The following is a 17,023-nucleotide window of genomic DNA, read 5'->3' as shown; positions in this document are numbered from 1 at the left end:
AAACTTCTTTTGAAAATGTAATTTCTTCTATTGAAAACAAGTTTGCTTTCGTTGTTGTTTGTATTTAACATGGTATAACTTTGGGTCGCTTATTGGTCGATTACGATTACATTCAGATAGCATGAAATGTTTCATTCAATTGCTATTGTTCCAAAACTGTAAGGGTTTTATTGATCCAATTCTCAACAAAGGGTGCTCTTTATTCCATCTTTTGTTTTTACATGACACATTTTATGTTGTTGAAATTAGCTTTTTAGTTTGTTGTAGAGACTAATTAAGTGTAATTGAGTCATCCTGGTCAATTTCTTTCTTAAAATTGTTTGAAATATGGCAATTTATTAAGTTAAATGATCTTTTTTTCTGGTAGAGGTAAATCAAGAAACGTCAAGAAAGTATTTACTTAAAGCAGCATGCCTCCAGATTTGGCTAAAAAATAATCTTGCTTTCAAATTGAAGTTTTAGTCATATTATGAACATTAGAATATGAATTTTTGTTTCTAAAATATTTTAAAAATTCCAAATCAAGAAAAAAAGATGACTGCATAGGGAATCGAACCCCGGACCGCCGCGGCAATAAAGACATTTTCCTGTCATCATAACCAATAGCGCTATAGCTGAAGTAGTGAATAATGACTCCAAAATATAGATATCTATAATTGAGACAGTTTATCTGGAGTAAAAGCGTGACCTTTTCGATTTTCATCATAAAAAGTAGTAAAAACAGCAAATTCTCATGTGTTTCCGTAACATAAAGTTTGTCAGTAATTAAGTTTTAAAGCCTTCTTAAGAAATATAGCTTTTATTCAAGAGATCTAAATAAAAATCATTTTTTTTGTTGTCGAACGATCTGGAGGCATGCCGCTTTAAATCTGTGTTTACATTTGAACAAAAATGTTTAGGAAATCAAAAAGTCAGTTTTTCAGTATGGGGTTCTCGTGACCACCCATCCATTAGTTGTGAGTTTGATGCTCTAGAAACATTTCTTGTGATGATCTGACTGAAGGTGATGTGTCTTAGGAAAGCTGTGAATTAACTTAAAGTTATATGATAATATACCAGATTTATAGCCCCCTTTTTATAATAGAATAAGTTCAAAGGGGAAGGCAGCCACTCAGGGTGCTAAAGTCATCTTTAACTAGCACAGACACAGAAGAATCTGACTAAAAGGACAGAGCAAGAGAAACCCCACAGAATCAGAGAAATCATTTAGATACAGGCATGTCTGGCTAGCTTTTTCTGAACTGACACTCTGGTTCTTTCACTTGGCAGGTGTAAAACACCAATACACGCAAAACCATCTTTCTTGGGAAGCACCTGCAGTTCTTGCCTCTAAGTTAAATGGGAGACATGCACTCAAGAGCATCTGAGAATTTTCCAGAGCTTGGACCCAGATTCGAACCCCAGACCTCTGGATTGCCTGTGAAGCATTTTACCACTAGACCATTGGGCCAGTTGTAGGTCACATGGAGAGAAGAGCGACTTTAAATATAGAATGTTTTAATTTTCTCAAGACTTTGAGTCAGCCAATCACTACTACATGAAAACGACCTTAAATAATAAAGCAGTTTATATCCAGATCCAATGCTTGGATGGTCAGGTCAGTTCTGGTCCTCCACAAATGGGCTCAAGGTTACAGTCAAGTCACTATTGGTATTCAGAATTGAAACTGGAGTTACAGTCCCTTTAGAAAGAGGCCAGTACTTAAATATTTTATGAAGCTTTTATAGGATTAACTGTACTTACAGTCAGTGTTATAATGTATGACTAATAAATAATAAAAAGAAATTCATGACAATTTAGGGAGCAGTTACTTCCATATCAGTAAGAAACCATCAAGGAGTTAATATTGCATGAACATCATAAACTTCAAAGCTTTTGATCACAAACAAAATAATGGACTCTGAAACAAATGATGGATGAATCTGGGCCAATGTTTTACCCAGTTATAGAAATCTCAGCATTAGCTTTTAAGATAAGTTCTGACATAGCAAGAAAAGATTACCCATATTCATATTGGCACTTGTCAATGATCTGTTCCCTCCTGACTGGTGTTTTTGACCAACTGCCAATATTTTGTTTTGATGGAGTGACTATACTTGTGATGTATATCTCAAGAGCATGTCAGTTAAAGGGCATTGAAAGCTAGAATAATGGTGCTTTTGTAAAATATTTGTGCTCCACTTGTTGTTTATAAGTGTTTTTATAAAACTTTGCCATGTAAGCGGTAGTAACCTTTCTATAATGAACTTGTCCATCTTCCAATTTGAACAATACCATTAACTGTAAAAAGAGATGCTTACCAAAAAGATACTGGCAGAATAGCGAACAGTGCAGATCATGATCAGACTGCACAAATGTGCAGGCTGACCATGATCTACACTGGTCACAAAGGCAGAATTGATCGTGTCCAGCATGGTAAAGGTTAATCCCATTAGAGTGGACACGGTGGCCCAGTGTGAACTCTGTCTGACTAATGAATAAGGGATGTTGAGTTCGAACCCCTGTTCCTCAAACAAAGATTTCATGCATTTGTGTAAGAATCCCTTCCAGGGATGCTTTACATCTGGAGCACTAAAAATTGCAACTTTTGGAATTGGAGCATCTTTTGTATTTTGCACTTTCCTCTCATTAAAAATTACAAACATTCTTCTTGAGGAGTTGGGGGTATTGGTTACTGGTGGTGACTACAAATAAGCTTAAAAACACATGTATGCACACAGAGGAAAACCCTTCTCTGATCATAATATTTAGGTGCACTAATAGTTACTGTCATTTAGCTGGGTTGTGGAATGGCAGTGTTTCTGCCTAGAGTATTTCGTTCTGTCATGAAGGGAATTAATTTTGGGAAGTTTCCTTCCATTAAAGATGGAAATCAACCATATGAACTGTCTATGTGACATCAAAACCCAACTGAAATCTGTTATTGAGCTGCAGAGAACATGAAAAATACTTACGCAGCATACTGGAAAAGTGAAAATTTACTTCAAAATATATTTACTGTGATTAATCTGATGGTTTATTGCATAAAGGCAATGAAATTGGGCGTAAGTGTGGGTGTTTTATATTTGCTCATTCGCTGCATCGCTAAACTGATGAGTTATCAAAGATAAGAAAAGAAACTCTTGCGAACTGAAGCAAACTTTAATAACAACAGCACTTTCGAGGACAAGACACAAATTTGAAAGTAAAATGTACGTTTAGCTTATTGAGTAACGTGTTTTATGGAAATCTGCAATATGGCTAGTTTGATCTCTGTAATTATGTTTTACACCAGCTAGTGCAACACCATTTTTCAACAACCTGCAGCGAGCCTAACTTCTGTACGAGTACTGACAAAGCTCACGGGAGCAGCAGAGATACAGTGAAATATTTTTTTTGTTTTCATAATTGGAAAAAACTTCATACTGTAAAACCGACATGAAAGAGTAAAAAAATGGTCCTTTTTGGCAGACCTGGTTGTCTGTTTTAGGTAATAAATTACAGTCATCTAATATTTAAACTAGAAATAAAACTGCCATGGTTGCAGTAAGAGCCATGTGGTCTTTGTTCGCAGGTTTGACTGTTCCATAAGGGAATATATTTGTTGCTAAGATGTCATGGTGGAATTATTTGAGCCGTACCATGAGAGAACCAACATAGTGTGTTTGCAACCAGCATGGATCCAGACCAGCCTGCGCATCTGAGCAGTCTGGTCAGGATCCATGCTGTTCGCTAACCATTTCTCTAATTGCAATAGGCTTTAAAAGCGAACAGCATAGATCCTGACCTGACTGCGCAGATGTGCAGGCTGTCCTGGATCCATGCTGGTCGCAAACGCACTATGTTGTTTTTCTCATGGCGTGGCTCATTTTATCTAAATTGTTTGATAACTGTAGAAAAAAAGCTTGTGATAATCTAAGAGGGACTATTGATCCTGATATTTATTGAAATAGGTATATCTGCGAGTTCATGCTGCTACTAGATCTGATAAAAAATTTGTGCTTGTCATGCTTAAAATTGTCTTAATTGTCACAGTTAGTCATTGATCCCTACTTCTTAATTGGCCTTATGTCACTGGTGAAAGTTATGTCTTTCATCAGTAACATCTTGGTGACCTGAGAAAAAAAATTTTTTCATAAACAAGAAAAGTACTTTTAAGCAGGTCTTCTGTGCATGTTCTTTTCAATATTTTGGCAGTTTTGCTTTAAAAAAAACTGAATTGGAATTTAGCATATTGTCTACTGGGGTCCCTTGGGCTTATATTCATTAATATTTTAAATCTGAAACAAGGACTTAGACTTTAAAATGCAAAATTTTCTTTTTGCTCTTTCGTATTTATATGTGCACACATCACGATGAAACTAAATTTACACAAATGTGCAGTGGGCACCTTCAGAAATTCCTTCAGAACTTCACCAGTATCAACATGCTACAAAGAAAGTTAAGGAAAATTTAACACTTGCATTTCTTTAGTTTCGGAATCTATAAATCTTATGAATATGGGCCTTTAAGCTTTCATAATGCATTCATAAAGGGCATGGCCTCTTGGCTCTTCCATGAATAAACCACTTATAAGTAAACCTTCATTAAAGGAAGTTAAAGTTTATGAGAACATGCAGAGCTGAACATGCAATTATAGTTATAAACTTGATAAAGGAAATGATTTAAATGGAATGGAAAAGGGGAAATTTTCTTCCTCCTTGTTACAAGATACTACCAGTTATCTGTTGAATTTTACACTAGAAGTTTGTCTTTGCCTGACTGTCGTGAATTCATGATGTTTAACATCGTAGGACATATTATGGTATCAGTTCTTTATTTTTAACACTTCCTTAATTTTATTATTTGTATCATGTCGTTTTAATATTGATCAAATCAAAGGTATATGAACATTAATGATATATTATATTTTCAGCTAAATATGAAACCGAAACTGAAACTTCAAAAAAAAAATGCACAGTGTAATAAATTTTCCATAAAATGGGTATTCTTTTATTGATAATTGGAAAGTTACATTATTGTATTCATATTATTTTCAGTATTGTTTTCATACAAAATTTATAGTCCTACCTGTATTAAGCAGCCAGTCAAGGGAATGACACAGTCTGGTTGCTAAAGGCAGATGACTGCTTAAGATAAGTTAATATTAGAACAGAAAATGAGTATGAATAGTAGCTGACTGGCTGCTTTAGGCAAATGGTTGCACAATACAGTTGACTGCTAACGGCAGGTTGCACTGTAATTTTATTTTAGAAACAGCACTTGAGTTCATATTTCAGCGGTATTTGATTCAGGAAGCAGGATGTAAAGTTTTAAGTTCAGATTTAAAGTCTTAATGTTTGCACTTTCTCTGAGCACATTGTGGTTTTCTACAGTAGAACCTGCACTAGCAGCCACCTGTATTAAACAGCCACTTTACTTAAGCAGCCAGTCAGCTAACTTCACGTATCGACTCATTGTTCAGTCTTAACTTGTCTTAAGCAGCCAGTCACCTAACTTCACATATTGACACATTGATCATTCTTAATTCCTCTTAAGCAGCCAGTCACCTTACTTCAAATATCGACTCATTGCTCAGTCTTAACTCGTATTAAGCAGCCAGTCAGCTAACTTCACATATCGACTCATTGCTCAGTCTTAACTTGTCTTAAGCAGCCAGTCACCTAACTTCACATATCAACTCATTGTTCCGTCTTATCTTGTCTTAAGCAGCCAGTCACCTAACTTCACATATCGACTCATTGTTCAGTCTTAACTTGTCTTAAGCAGCCAGTCACCTAACTTCACATATCGACTCATTGTTCCGTCTTCTTAACTTGTCTTAAGCAGCCAGTCACCTAACTTCACATATTGACTCATTGTTCAGTCTTCTTAACTTGTCTTAAGCAGCCAGTCACCTAACTTCACATATCGACTCATTGTTCAGTCTTAACTTGTCTTAAGCAGCCGGTCACCTAACTTCACATATTGACTCATTGTTCAGTCTTCTTAACTTGTCTTAAGCAGCCGGTCACCTAACTTCACATATCGACTCATTGTTCAGTCTTAACTTGTCTTAAAGGGCCGACTTGGCTATAAATTAGCTTCCAGAGTCTTGTGGTTTTCCCTGACATTAATGCCCATTTTATCATAATGTTTATCGCATTTCAATGATCAGCCATTACCAGGTACACACTAAGGCAATAATGCTGGACATGGTTGCTCACAGACCATCTTGGTTCCTCTCAGAGAATATGTTCATGCTCCAGTGTGGAATTGCACTTGTGATACAGAAAAAATATTCAGTCAGATGTCATGTGCAATGATATATATATACCAGTAATTCGATAATTTACAGTTCAATCACTGCGAATCATTTGTAGTACAATCACTGGGTCTGGGAACTAAAACCCCCATTACTTAGTACTTGAGTTTCTGTTTTTCTGAAATATATCTTTCATCGTTTTCATCATTGGGGTTAGTTTTTATGAAACACATACTAAGATCTATTGTATTTCAAAGTAATTAAATGTGATATTAGTAATTTATTTACATAAATATGAGACAATTATGGATTTACAGTCAACTCGTCCCCTAGTCAACTCGTTCCCTATTTGGTCATTTCGTCCCCCTCGGTGATTTCAAATTGGTCATTTCGTCACCCTTTTGAGGTGACACTGTACATTACTATCTATGTGCATGACTGAAATGAATGTGATGAAAGTAATTTATTTAAATAAATATAAGACAACTAGAGAGCGTTGGTCTACGCATCACAGGGTCGACAGTTCGATCCCCGGGCAGGGCGTATGTTCTCCGTGACGATTTGATAAAAGGCATTGTATCTGAAATCATTCGTCCTCCACCTCTGATAATTCATGTGGAGAAGTTGGCAGTTACTTGTGGAGAACAGGTTTGTACCGGTACAGAATCCAGGAATACTTGTTAGGTTAACTGCCCGCCGTTACATGATTGAAATACTGTTGAAAAACGGCGTTAGACCCAAAACAAACAAACAAAATAACACAATCATGAATGTGATAATAGTTAGGACTTTTCCCCCTATAAATCTACCCCGACCCAGCCACCCACCCACCCCCGGTAAAACGAGGTAATCCCAAAGCATAAAAAAACAACTGTCTTTATTCCAGATTCCCAAATGAGTGTTACCTTTTTTTTCATTTCATTTTTTTTTGCTGTTTTAAAATAGTTTTGATAAAGTTTATGTATATTTTGGTTACCAAAGGAACAGTTATACTGTCTAACAATTACTGAAATGCTTTATTATGCAATCTATTAATATTTTTACGTAGATTTTGAAATGAAAATATTCCCACAAGAGCATTATCTCAATTCCACTGGTTTTGTTGGCATTCCCAAAATGATGAAGAAAAGGCCTGATAGTAATTTATTTACATAACTATAAATGTCTGCGCATATATATAAACAGATGAAGAAAGAATAATATACAATAAATTTACATATATGTAACAATAAATGTATTTACAATAAATTACATATCAAATATTCCCGAAGATATGGATTTACTTCATGGAATGATAATATTAATATACATGTATAATGAATAATAATATACTGTAGAAATATAATAAGCCTAATCAATTAGGGCAAGTGAATGGATAACGACATGGATACAGTAATAAACATACACTGTTGTAGTTTATTTTGTGATATAAGTAGTTGCATTACTTCATGTGTTTTTTTAGTGTGACACAAATACCATAATGTCATAATAACGTTAGTGCTGAATTATAGTTTAATTTGTGTATTTTTATCTTGTTTTTTTGTGTGAATATTTTTTGAGATTCAGAGTTGAACTTTTGTTTTCTCTCAGAGATATTTATACAGCATACATGCTTGGTGTGAAATTTCAACATGTAACAACACACACCTGATTCCGAAAACTGACCGAATTAATTGCTCTCTTGCAATTCATGCTGGGCGTAATGGCCATTAAATTTCCATGTTATAGCTGTAAGCAGATAACTGATAAAAGTTGCCTGGAGAACCAAGTCGGCTAAGCAGCCAGTCACCTAGCTTCACATATCGACTCATTATTCAGTCTTAACTTGCCTTAAGCAGCCGGTCACCTAGCTTCACATATCGACTCATTGTTCAGTCTTAACTTGGCTTAAGCAGCGGGTCACCTAACTTCACATATCGACACATTGTTCAGTCTTAACTTGTCTTAAGCAGCCAGTCACCTAACTTCACATATCGACTCATTGTTCAGTCTTAACTTGTCTTAAGCAGCACATATCGTCTCATTAATCAGTCTTAACTCATCTTAAGCAGCCAATCACCTTACTTCACATATCGTCTCATTGTTCAGTCTTAACTTGTGTTAAGCAGCCGGTCAGCTAACTTCACATATCGACTCATTGTTCAGTCTTAACTTGTCTTAAGCAGCCGGTCAGCTAACTTCACATATCGACTCATTGATCATTCTTAACTTGTCTTAAGCAGCCAGTCACCTAACTTCACATATCGACTCATTGATCATTCTTAACTTGCCTTAAGCAGCCAGTCACCTAACTTCACATATCGACTCATTGATCATTCTTAACTTGTCTTAAGCAGCCAGTCACCTAACTTCACATATCGACTCATTGTTTAGTCTTAACTTGTCTTAAGCAGGCAGTCACCTAACTTCACATATTGGCTCATTGTTCAGTCTTAACTTGTCTTAAGCAGCCAGTCAACTAACTTCACATATTGACTCATAGTTCAGTCTTAACTTGTCTTAAGCAGCCGTTCACCTAACTTCACATATCGACTCATTGTTCAATCTTAACTTGTCTTAAGCAGCCGGTCACCTAACTTCACATATCGACTCATTGTTCAGTCTTAACTTGTCTTAAGCAGCCAGTCAGCTAACTTCACATATCGACTCATAGTTCAGTCTTAACTTGTCTTAAGCAGCCAGTCAGCTAACTTCACATATCGACTCATCGTTCAATCTTAACTTGTAATAAGCAGCCCGCTGTCTTAAGCACATAGATTGTGTACATTCCATGGCTGGCTGTTTAATACAGGTTTGACTTTTTATCAGTTATAGCTCATTTTATTCACAATTAACTGTTATAAAATATGACTTTAAAAAGTCAGACATATCATAGAAGTATAAACAGACATAATTATAATTTTGTTTAGTATTTTAAATTGTGGTAGAATTTTATTTGGTTTCATTTTGTAAATTTGTTACAATAAATGCCCTGGTGTCAAGCAACTGAAATGACATCTGTTTCATGTTTTAATATGTACTACTCAGAAGTCGAATAAAGTTTTCCTTTTTGTAACCAGTTGAATTGTCAAAATGACAAAAGGAATGCAAAAACTAATACATTAAATTTTTTCATCCTCATAAAAATGTGAGTCAAAGCTATACCTTACACTGTATGACATGTTTACAAGAAAAAATCCTATCCCTTCATCCTAAAAAATGTTTATTAAATGTTTAAGAGTCTGTCGTTTTAATTATTTAGGATGGGGCATTATTATTTTTGACAAGATAGCATTTATTAATAAGATCCAATTTAGTTAGCTCCTCATTTTCTTGAAGGATTTTTTGTGATGTACCTGATCTAACTGACAGGTGTTTTAAGAATGTCATGGTGTTTTGTTTTTATTGCGGGTAGATGATGTTTTGAAAGTGACAGGTCAATTAATACGGTTATCTTCCCGTATATTGTGTTCGAAAATGCTACTGGCGATGTGACACCATCCGACACCATTTTAGCAGATTTAATTTCCGATTTTAATCCCTTGAACATAATTTATTCGATACTAAGAGGATAGTCAGAATTTTACTTATATGCGGCTACTATGGAATTTATTCCCCCGAGACGATGCGGACGTAAAAACTGACGGATATTTGCACTTGGACACTTATGTTTTGTCTTATTGTGTTATTACACAGTGGGAAAACAAGTTCTAAAATCTGGATATTTTAGTATTAAAATTTTAATATTAAGAGAGATTTACTGATAATTGCTACTAAGATTATCCAGCTGTTTTGTCTGCAGACTTGATACCCTAATTATATAATACAAAGTGTTAACAAATAACTTATTGTCAACTTACATAAATACTTATAAAGATATTAATATAACATGCTTAATAATTAAGGACAGAAAAATATATTAATAGGTTTTACTTACATATTTTAAAGTGTTATTTTACTTTTGTATAAAAACTGTATTTTTTAAATTTCTGAAGTGTGAAAAATGGAGGAATCTTAACTCGTGGAGTAAAATCTTAACAGCTGTTCCGAATTTTTTTGACAATTAAGTATTAAAAGAAGGCGTAAACTGTGAAAATTTTATTTGTTTTAATGGTGATATATGATCCAGTAAACATTTAGTATTTCTACTGTGCCTAGATTTTTATGGTTTGTTATGTACTGTGTTAAGAAAGGTTTCCCTATTATGGAGGAACTTAGGAGTTAAAGACTAGAAATAATCAGTAAAAAACTAAATGGGGAACTGTAACAGTGTATTTTCCTGTATTTGCTGGAGATTTGCAGCTAAGGTAAGATTTTTCTTTATCTCTTTGTTTGGTAACAGTCTGTCAAAAAGGACTCCCTTAAACGTCAGGTTTGTTGAATCATGTGTTGACCCTTTGGTCTAGAGAGCTTTAGACATTATGCAAAGGAGTGAAGAGCAGCAGGTTCAAATCTTGGCTGCTCCAAAATGTGGTGAGTTTTTGGTTAACCTTTAGCCTGCTGGCGCCAATTGATTCTGCCTTTGCGACCAGTGCAGACCAAGATCAGCCTGCACATCCGTGCAGTCTGATCATAGTCTGCACTGTTCGCTATTCAGTCAGTAAATTTTCAGTGAACACCCCTTTGAATAATAAGTGGTACTGCCCAAATTGAATGATGGACCAGTCCATTTTAGAAATTTAGCAGGCTAAGGGTTAAAGGCACTATTGTAACAATGGTTTCTTTAGTTGTCTCAAATGTAAATGAGTACCAGGCGATTGCTAGAGGTAAGATTTAATTACTAAAATAGGGATAGTTCAAAATCTCTATAATAAACTAAGCTTAACATTGTTAATTGTTTCAAATAAAATTTTATTTTTACCTTTTTACCTAATAATAATGCTTGTTAAATGATTTTTATTGGGTTAAAGGGTAGTTTGATGAATTTTCTACCTAATTCAATTGCAGTTTTTATTTCAAAAGGTTATGTTAAAGCAGGAAAATGAACATTTTTGTGTGCTAGTGTAACATATACTGTGAGTTCATTAATATTCGTGGGAAACTTATTTTTGTGGATGAGTCAGTCCACAAAGTTTAATCCCAAGGAACAAGTAAAATTCCCATTCATTTTATGTTCAAAAGTTGAAATCCACAAATTCATATCCCACGGATTTGCTTTTTGACCAAAACCACGAAATTTCATGCTCACGAAATTAAATGATTTTACAGTACAAAGGGTCTTTGAACGTGTTTGTCATGAAAAGGACACTATATAACTCTGGTAAAATGTAATATATGTGTTATATTTATTAGTCCAGCTCACTCCAGAACACAATCATGTTGTCTGGAACATTGAACTGTGGAAAAAACAGAATAACCCTATGTTCTCTACAACATCTTTATTGCTTTAACAGTAAAGACAAGCTTATTTTCTGACAGGTCCTTAATCTGCCTTTTGTAAATGTCTCTAAATAAGACAGATTCTGAAAAAGAGAAGACAGGAAAATTGTAATGGGCAGTAAAGCCTAAATTGTATTCATTAGTGAAAGAAATAACATAAATTTCGCTGTAAAGTGACAGCTTTTGCAAGCTTTTCAGAGACTATTTTGGTCATTATTTACTTGAGTCTCCATAACTATGCTGGTTACGATTGTCATTTTAATGTGACATTTCTCTTCCCCCCATTATACCTTTCAAATTTCAGTCATCTGTTTGACCATGGTAGTGTTTGTCTCTTTCATTGTTGCAAGTTAAATTTGAACATTATTGCCCATCTGCCATGCAATCTTGAAATATTACTTGCTCTAAGCTATCTATAGCCTGGGTCAGTATTTTGAGGTTTGAGTTGCGGCTTAGTTGTGTTTTTCATATGCCCCAGCAGTTATGGCAAGTGTTTTATACTGAGACATCTGTCTGTATGTGCATCTGGTTGGAAATTTGTGTCCAGCCGAGATTTTACTCTCTTTTTAATGGCAGGATTTTGAATGAACTTTGCATAGAATGACCATAATAACAAGGCATGAACCATATCACCAGCTTGAAAGTTCAAGGTCACTATGAGGGTACTTAACTTGGTTCAAAACCATAATGACATAACAGTAACTGTTTTCCTGTTCAGTGCGGCTTATTGGGTTTTGAAATTACCTAGCCCAAAATAATGATCACCATAAAAATATGATGTGTGGTATTAAAGTACGTCAGCAGCTCAAAGGTCAAGGTCACAGTGCAAGATTGACCAGTTGTCTTCAGTGCTGTTATTCACAGAACACACTCTTTTGTCCTACACATCACATATTAGGGGCATTTATATCCTCAAGTCTTATTGATTAGATGTTCAACTTATTTATATGTTTGTAACCAGACAATTTACTTTTTATAGGGCTGTTGTTGTTATTGTAATAAACTCATCCCATCACAGAGGTATGAGAGCGGAATTAAATTGTTAGTTCATATTTCAAATACTTTTTCACAAAGAGGAAAGTGGCCACATTTCATGGTACTTGTTTTACAACAATGATACATCATTTTTTGGTAATTTGACAAGGGTATTATTATTGGGTGCCAGACATATTTAGTACTTGTTAGTTACACAAAATATCATCAATTTGTATCATAATGCTGTTTTGAAAGAAATAATGAAGGAAAATTTTTGAGAGAAAAAAAAATTAAATTGCTACTAAAGCTTTTTTACCCAATTTTACTTTTTTGCACTGAAGAAAATTTGATACATTTGGCAGATCATGCTTTGATACAGAAAGGTTATTGCAATATTATGGTTAGGCTAACTGACTGCCATTTTAAAACTGAAATACACAAGTGGTGAAAAAGCATTTAACAAAAAAGGAAACAAAAAAAAATCAGTTTTTATCTCCTCTTGTAGCATATCATGTCTACGATCATCACCATTATGTAAATATCACCAGCATCACCATTACTGGCATTATCGTTGTCGTTCAAATAGAAATATGTCCAGCACCCATGGAATAAAAAGATAACTCTTGATTTAGAAAAATAAATGAGGCAGACATCCAAGTGGATTATGATGAACATTACATCAGTTGACCTCTATTGAGGCATTTTTATTACAAATAGTGGAAGAATTTTAGAATTAGCCACAGAAAATTTTCTGATGTTGATGTCTGAAATGACAGTTTTAGGAGGAAATAGCTTGCAAAATGTGAATTGATTTTAAATCAATAGGGAGACAATTTTAGCTAGTACTTTTTGTCCAAGCGTTTTTAAAAGAAAAAAAAAGAACTGTATATAAAGACAACATTATCTGTTTCAGAAGGGGCATGAGGAGATGGGGAACCAGCAGTCGTCGCCGGTAGACATTCCCGTCTACTTCAAGGCCGGCTATGGTGTATCCTTCAACAAGCCGATAGACTGCGGAAAACTACGCAATCGTAAACCTGGTGCTAAAGGTCCTCAAGCTGCTGAAACTATCGTTAAAGGAAACCTTCGTACGAAAAATGGACTGGTAGCGACTGAAAATTCAAACGGAGAACATGAAGCACAAGCAATAAATGATCGAAATATTCGAAATCGGGTACGAGATTTAGGACAATTGAGAATCGAAATTGATGAGAGTGGATTTGTGGATGAAGAAGGATTAGAAGCAGATGGTGATAAATTAAGTAACTCCTTAAAGGGGAATTTCAGTCCAACCTCCCTCTGTGAAAAGAACTTCAGAATTGGTGTTGAATCAGAGAGTAATATTGATACGAATGGTGTTGTTGATGTTAACGGTGCAGGAATTTCGCCAAAAGTTGATTATTTGGATTTAAATACCGATTTAGGAAAGAGTAGTGTTTTATTAACTCCTCCCTCCGAAGACGAGAGTTCTTCTAGTCATCCCTTACTTGGTATAGGACAAGTAAGTCAGCAGTCGACAAAATCAGATGTGTCAGATATACACAGTGAATTAGCTGATTTACAACAATTTGAAACTGATGAGGAACGAGAACAGTTGTCTCCCTTACCATATGATAAACCAGAACATAATAGTCCTGAAAAAGCTCCGCATGCACGGACACTGAAACTAAAACTTGAGGAAATCAGGTCTCGTAGTTCCTCGCTTAGTGCAAATTCGAGTTCGTGCACAAGTCCAGATTCCTATTCTTACGGACACAAACGGACAGGAAGTTTACCGGAGAATAGTATATCGGGAGTTAGCTCCCCTGATTTGGAGCTTTTACATAGTGAAAATGGTGAAGAATCGGTGGTGAATACAGGCACTTTTGTTAAATTGGAAGATGAAATTCATGTAGTGGAAGACGAATTCGAAAGTATAAGTAAAGATATTCAAGAATTGACTAAACGTTATTCAACACATGAACACATAGACACAGGTTCAGAAATTTTTAAAGACATTTTTCAAAGATACCCCTCAATTCGTGTTCGACAATCAGAGAGAGGAGTGCACTACGCAGGATCAGAAAGCGATTACGAAGAAAGGAGAAATAGTTTGTCAATGGATGAGGAGACTGACAAAGATCTGTCATGGGACCTTGAAAATATGATGGATATGGTGTATAGTGAAGGGTTAGAGTCTGCGCAGGCGGCTCAGTCACTGGCGCAGAAGTTAAATAAAGTGGCTGATGAAAGGGCTGGTCCATCCAATACCAGTGTGAACACATCACAGAACAGCAGTTCAGTGAACTGCAGTGTTGATCTGGGCGGAAGTCTTTACGAGGATGAATTTCATCTCCACCTCGGTATGTATATAAATTTGAAGCACAGATTAAGAAAGCACATGGCACAGAGGTACATTATGCAGGTTTAGGGATTGGGGTGTTAGACCAAACATGTTACATATTGGACTGAAGCAGAGCTAAGGCCCATGTAATATTCTCTTCTGACTGCCCGACAGTAAATACATAGAGGAAAAACAAGACCTGAGTAAAATGATAAAGTTTATTATAAAGGTGATCAACAAACCATCTTTCTGCAAAGTGAGATTTATATGTAGAACAGATCTGGGTCCAAGGTGAAAAAAAAACTTGAATTTGGAGACCAGTCTCAAAGTACTAGCTTGCAGTTGGTCAGTTTTGAGATTGTGCATAAAATGAACCAATCGTTATGCGAGATTCTTTTTGACTGGTCCCAGAACTGCTTTCAATCCTCAGACCTTGATTTTTTTTCCTTACGGACTAGCTAATTAAATGAGTCTATGGCTATGTAACTTAAATTAAATGCCAGACTTTCTTCGCCTGAGGGGATTTGTATTGATATGAGAAAAAAACAGGCTATTCTTTGGACGTAAATGACAAGCAGGACTATATTGGATTAACTGTGAGAAATTCAATCACATGTTCTAATAAATGTGTTTGACAATTTTTGATGAGATATTGATTCCGGTTATAGGCAACTTACTTTTATGGTATTTCATTGCTATGTGCCAAATAAAAAGCTCACAAAACATCTTCTGAAACCGTATATATCTCCTAACATAAAAAGTGGTATGTGAGGTGAAATTTTAAGTGATTTGTGCACCATGTGCATTTTATCTTCATTTTATTTATAAAACAATCATATTACCATAAACATAATAAATGTGACAGATACCACAGTACTACCATCAATAAGTTATGCATAACAAAATATGAGAAATGAAAATAAAGTACATGTATACAGGGATGAATCACGTGAAAGGGGACACTGCTAGATGAACATTAAAACTTCAGAAATTTAAAAAAGATAGATAGCAGCACAGTCATAATAAATCTTTAGATATCAGTAACTCAATCCATGATATTTCAGTTGATATATCTGATATGTTTTATGAGTCTGATGTTAAATTCAACAGATATTTTGCTCTTTTTTAGCTCACCTGTCACAAAGTGACAAGGTGAGCTTTTGTGATCATGCGGTGTCCGTCGTCCGTGCGTCCGTAAACTTTTGCTTGTGACCACTCTAGAGGTCACATTTTTCTTGGGATCTTTATGAAAGTTGGTCAGAATGTTCATCTTGATGATATCTAGGTCAAGTTCGAAACTGGGTCACGTGCCTTCAAAAACTAGGTCAGTAGGTCTAAAAATAGAAAAACCTTGTGACCTCTCTAGAGGCCATATATTTCACAAGATCTTCATGAAAATTGGTCAGAATGTTCACCTTGATGATATCTAGGCCAAGTTCGAAAGTGGGTCACGTGCCATCAAAAACTAGGTCAGTAGGTCTAAAAATAGAAAAACCTTGTGACCTCTCTAGAGGCCATATATTTCACAAGATCTTCATGAAAATTGGTCAGAACGTTCATCTTGATGACATCTAGGCCAAGTTCGAAACTGGGTCACATGCCTTCAAAAACTAGGTCAGTAGGTCAAATAATAGAAAAACCTTGTGACCTCTCTAAAGGCCATATTTTTCATGGGATCTGTATGAAAATTGGACAGAATGCTCATCTTGTTGATATCTAGGTCAGTTTTGAAACTGGGTCACATGCGGTCAAAAACTAGGTCAGTAGGTCTAAAAATAGAAAAACCTTGTGACCTCTCTAGAGGCCATATATTTCATGAGATCTTCATGAAAATTGGTCAGAATGTTCACCTTGATGATATCTAGGTCAAGTTCGAAAGTGGGTCACATGCCATCAAAAACTAGGTCAGTAGGTCAAATAATAGAAAAACCTTGTGACCTCTCTAGAGGCCATATTTTTCATGGGATCTGTATGAAAGTTGGTCTGAATGTTCATCTTGATGATATCTAGGCCAAGTTCGAAAGTGGGTCACGTGCCTTCGAAAACTAGGTCAGTAGGTCAGATAATAGAAAAACCTTGTGACCTCTCTAAAGGCCATATTTTTCATGGGATCTGTATGAAAATTGGTCTGACTGTTCATCTTG

General features: G+C 35.4%; 1 protein-coding gene across 11 annotated transcripts in view; it reads left to right on the top strand.

Moving 5' to 3' along the window:
- Positions 1–17,023, top strand: part of LOC123536288 (uncharacterized) — a 76,991-nt gene that overhangs the window by 41,764 nt on the left and 18,204 nt on the right. For 10 of the 11 annotated variants that reach the window (XM_053527592.1, XM_053527593.1, XM_053527595.1 and 7 more), the window contains one exon: positions 13,470–14,898. In XM_053527592.1, coding sequence (XP_053383567.1) covers positions 13,470–14,898 — 1,429 coding nt within the window. Of the gene's footprint in view, positions 1–10,103; positions 10,510–13,469; positions 14,899–17,023 lie in introns of those variants that run through there. The other variant, XM_045319336.2, reaches the window with a different exon arrangement.

Source organism: Mercenaria mercenaria, chromosome 17 (assembly GCF_021730395.1).
Source record: "Mercenaria mercenaria strain notata chromosome 17, MADL_Memer_1, whole genome shotgun sequence".
NCBI lineage: Eukaryota > Metazoa > Mollusca > Bivalvia > Venerida > Veneridae > Mercenaria > Mercenaria mercenaria.
Note: the sequence above shows the minus strand (reverse complement) of the source record. Positions and strands in the feature narration are given on the sequence as shown.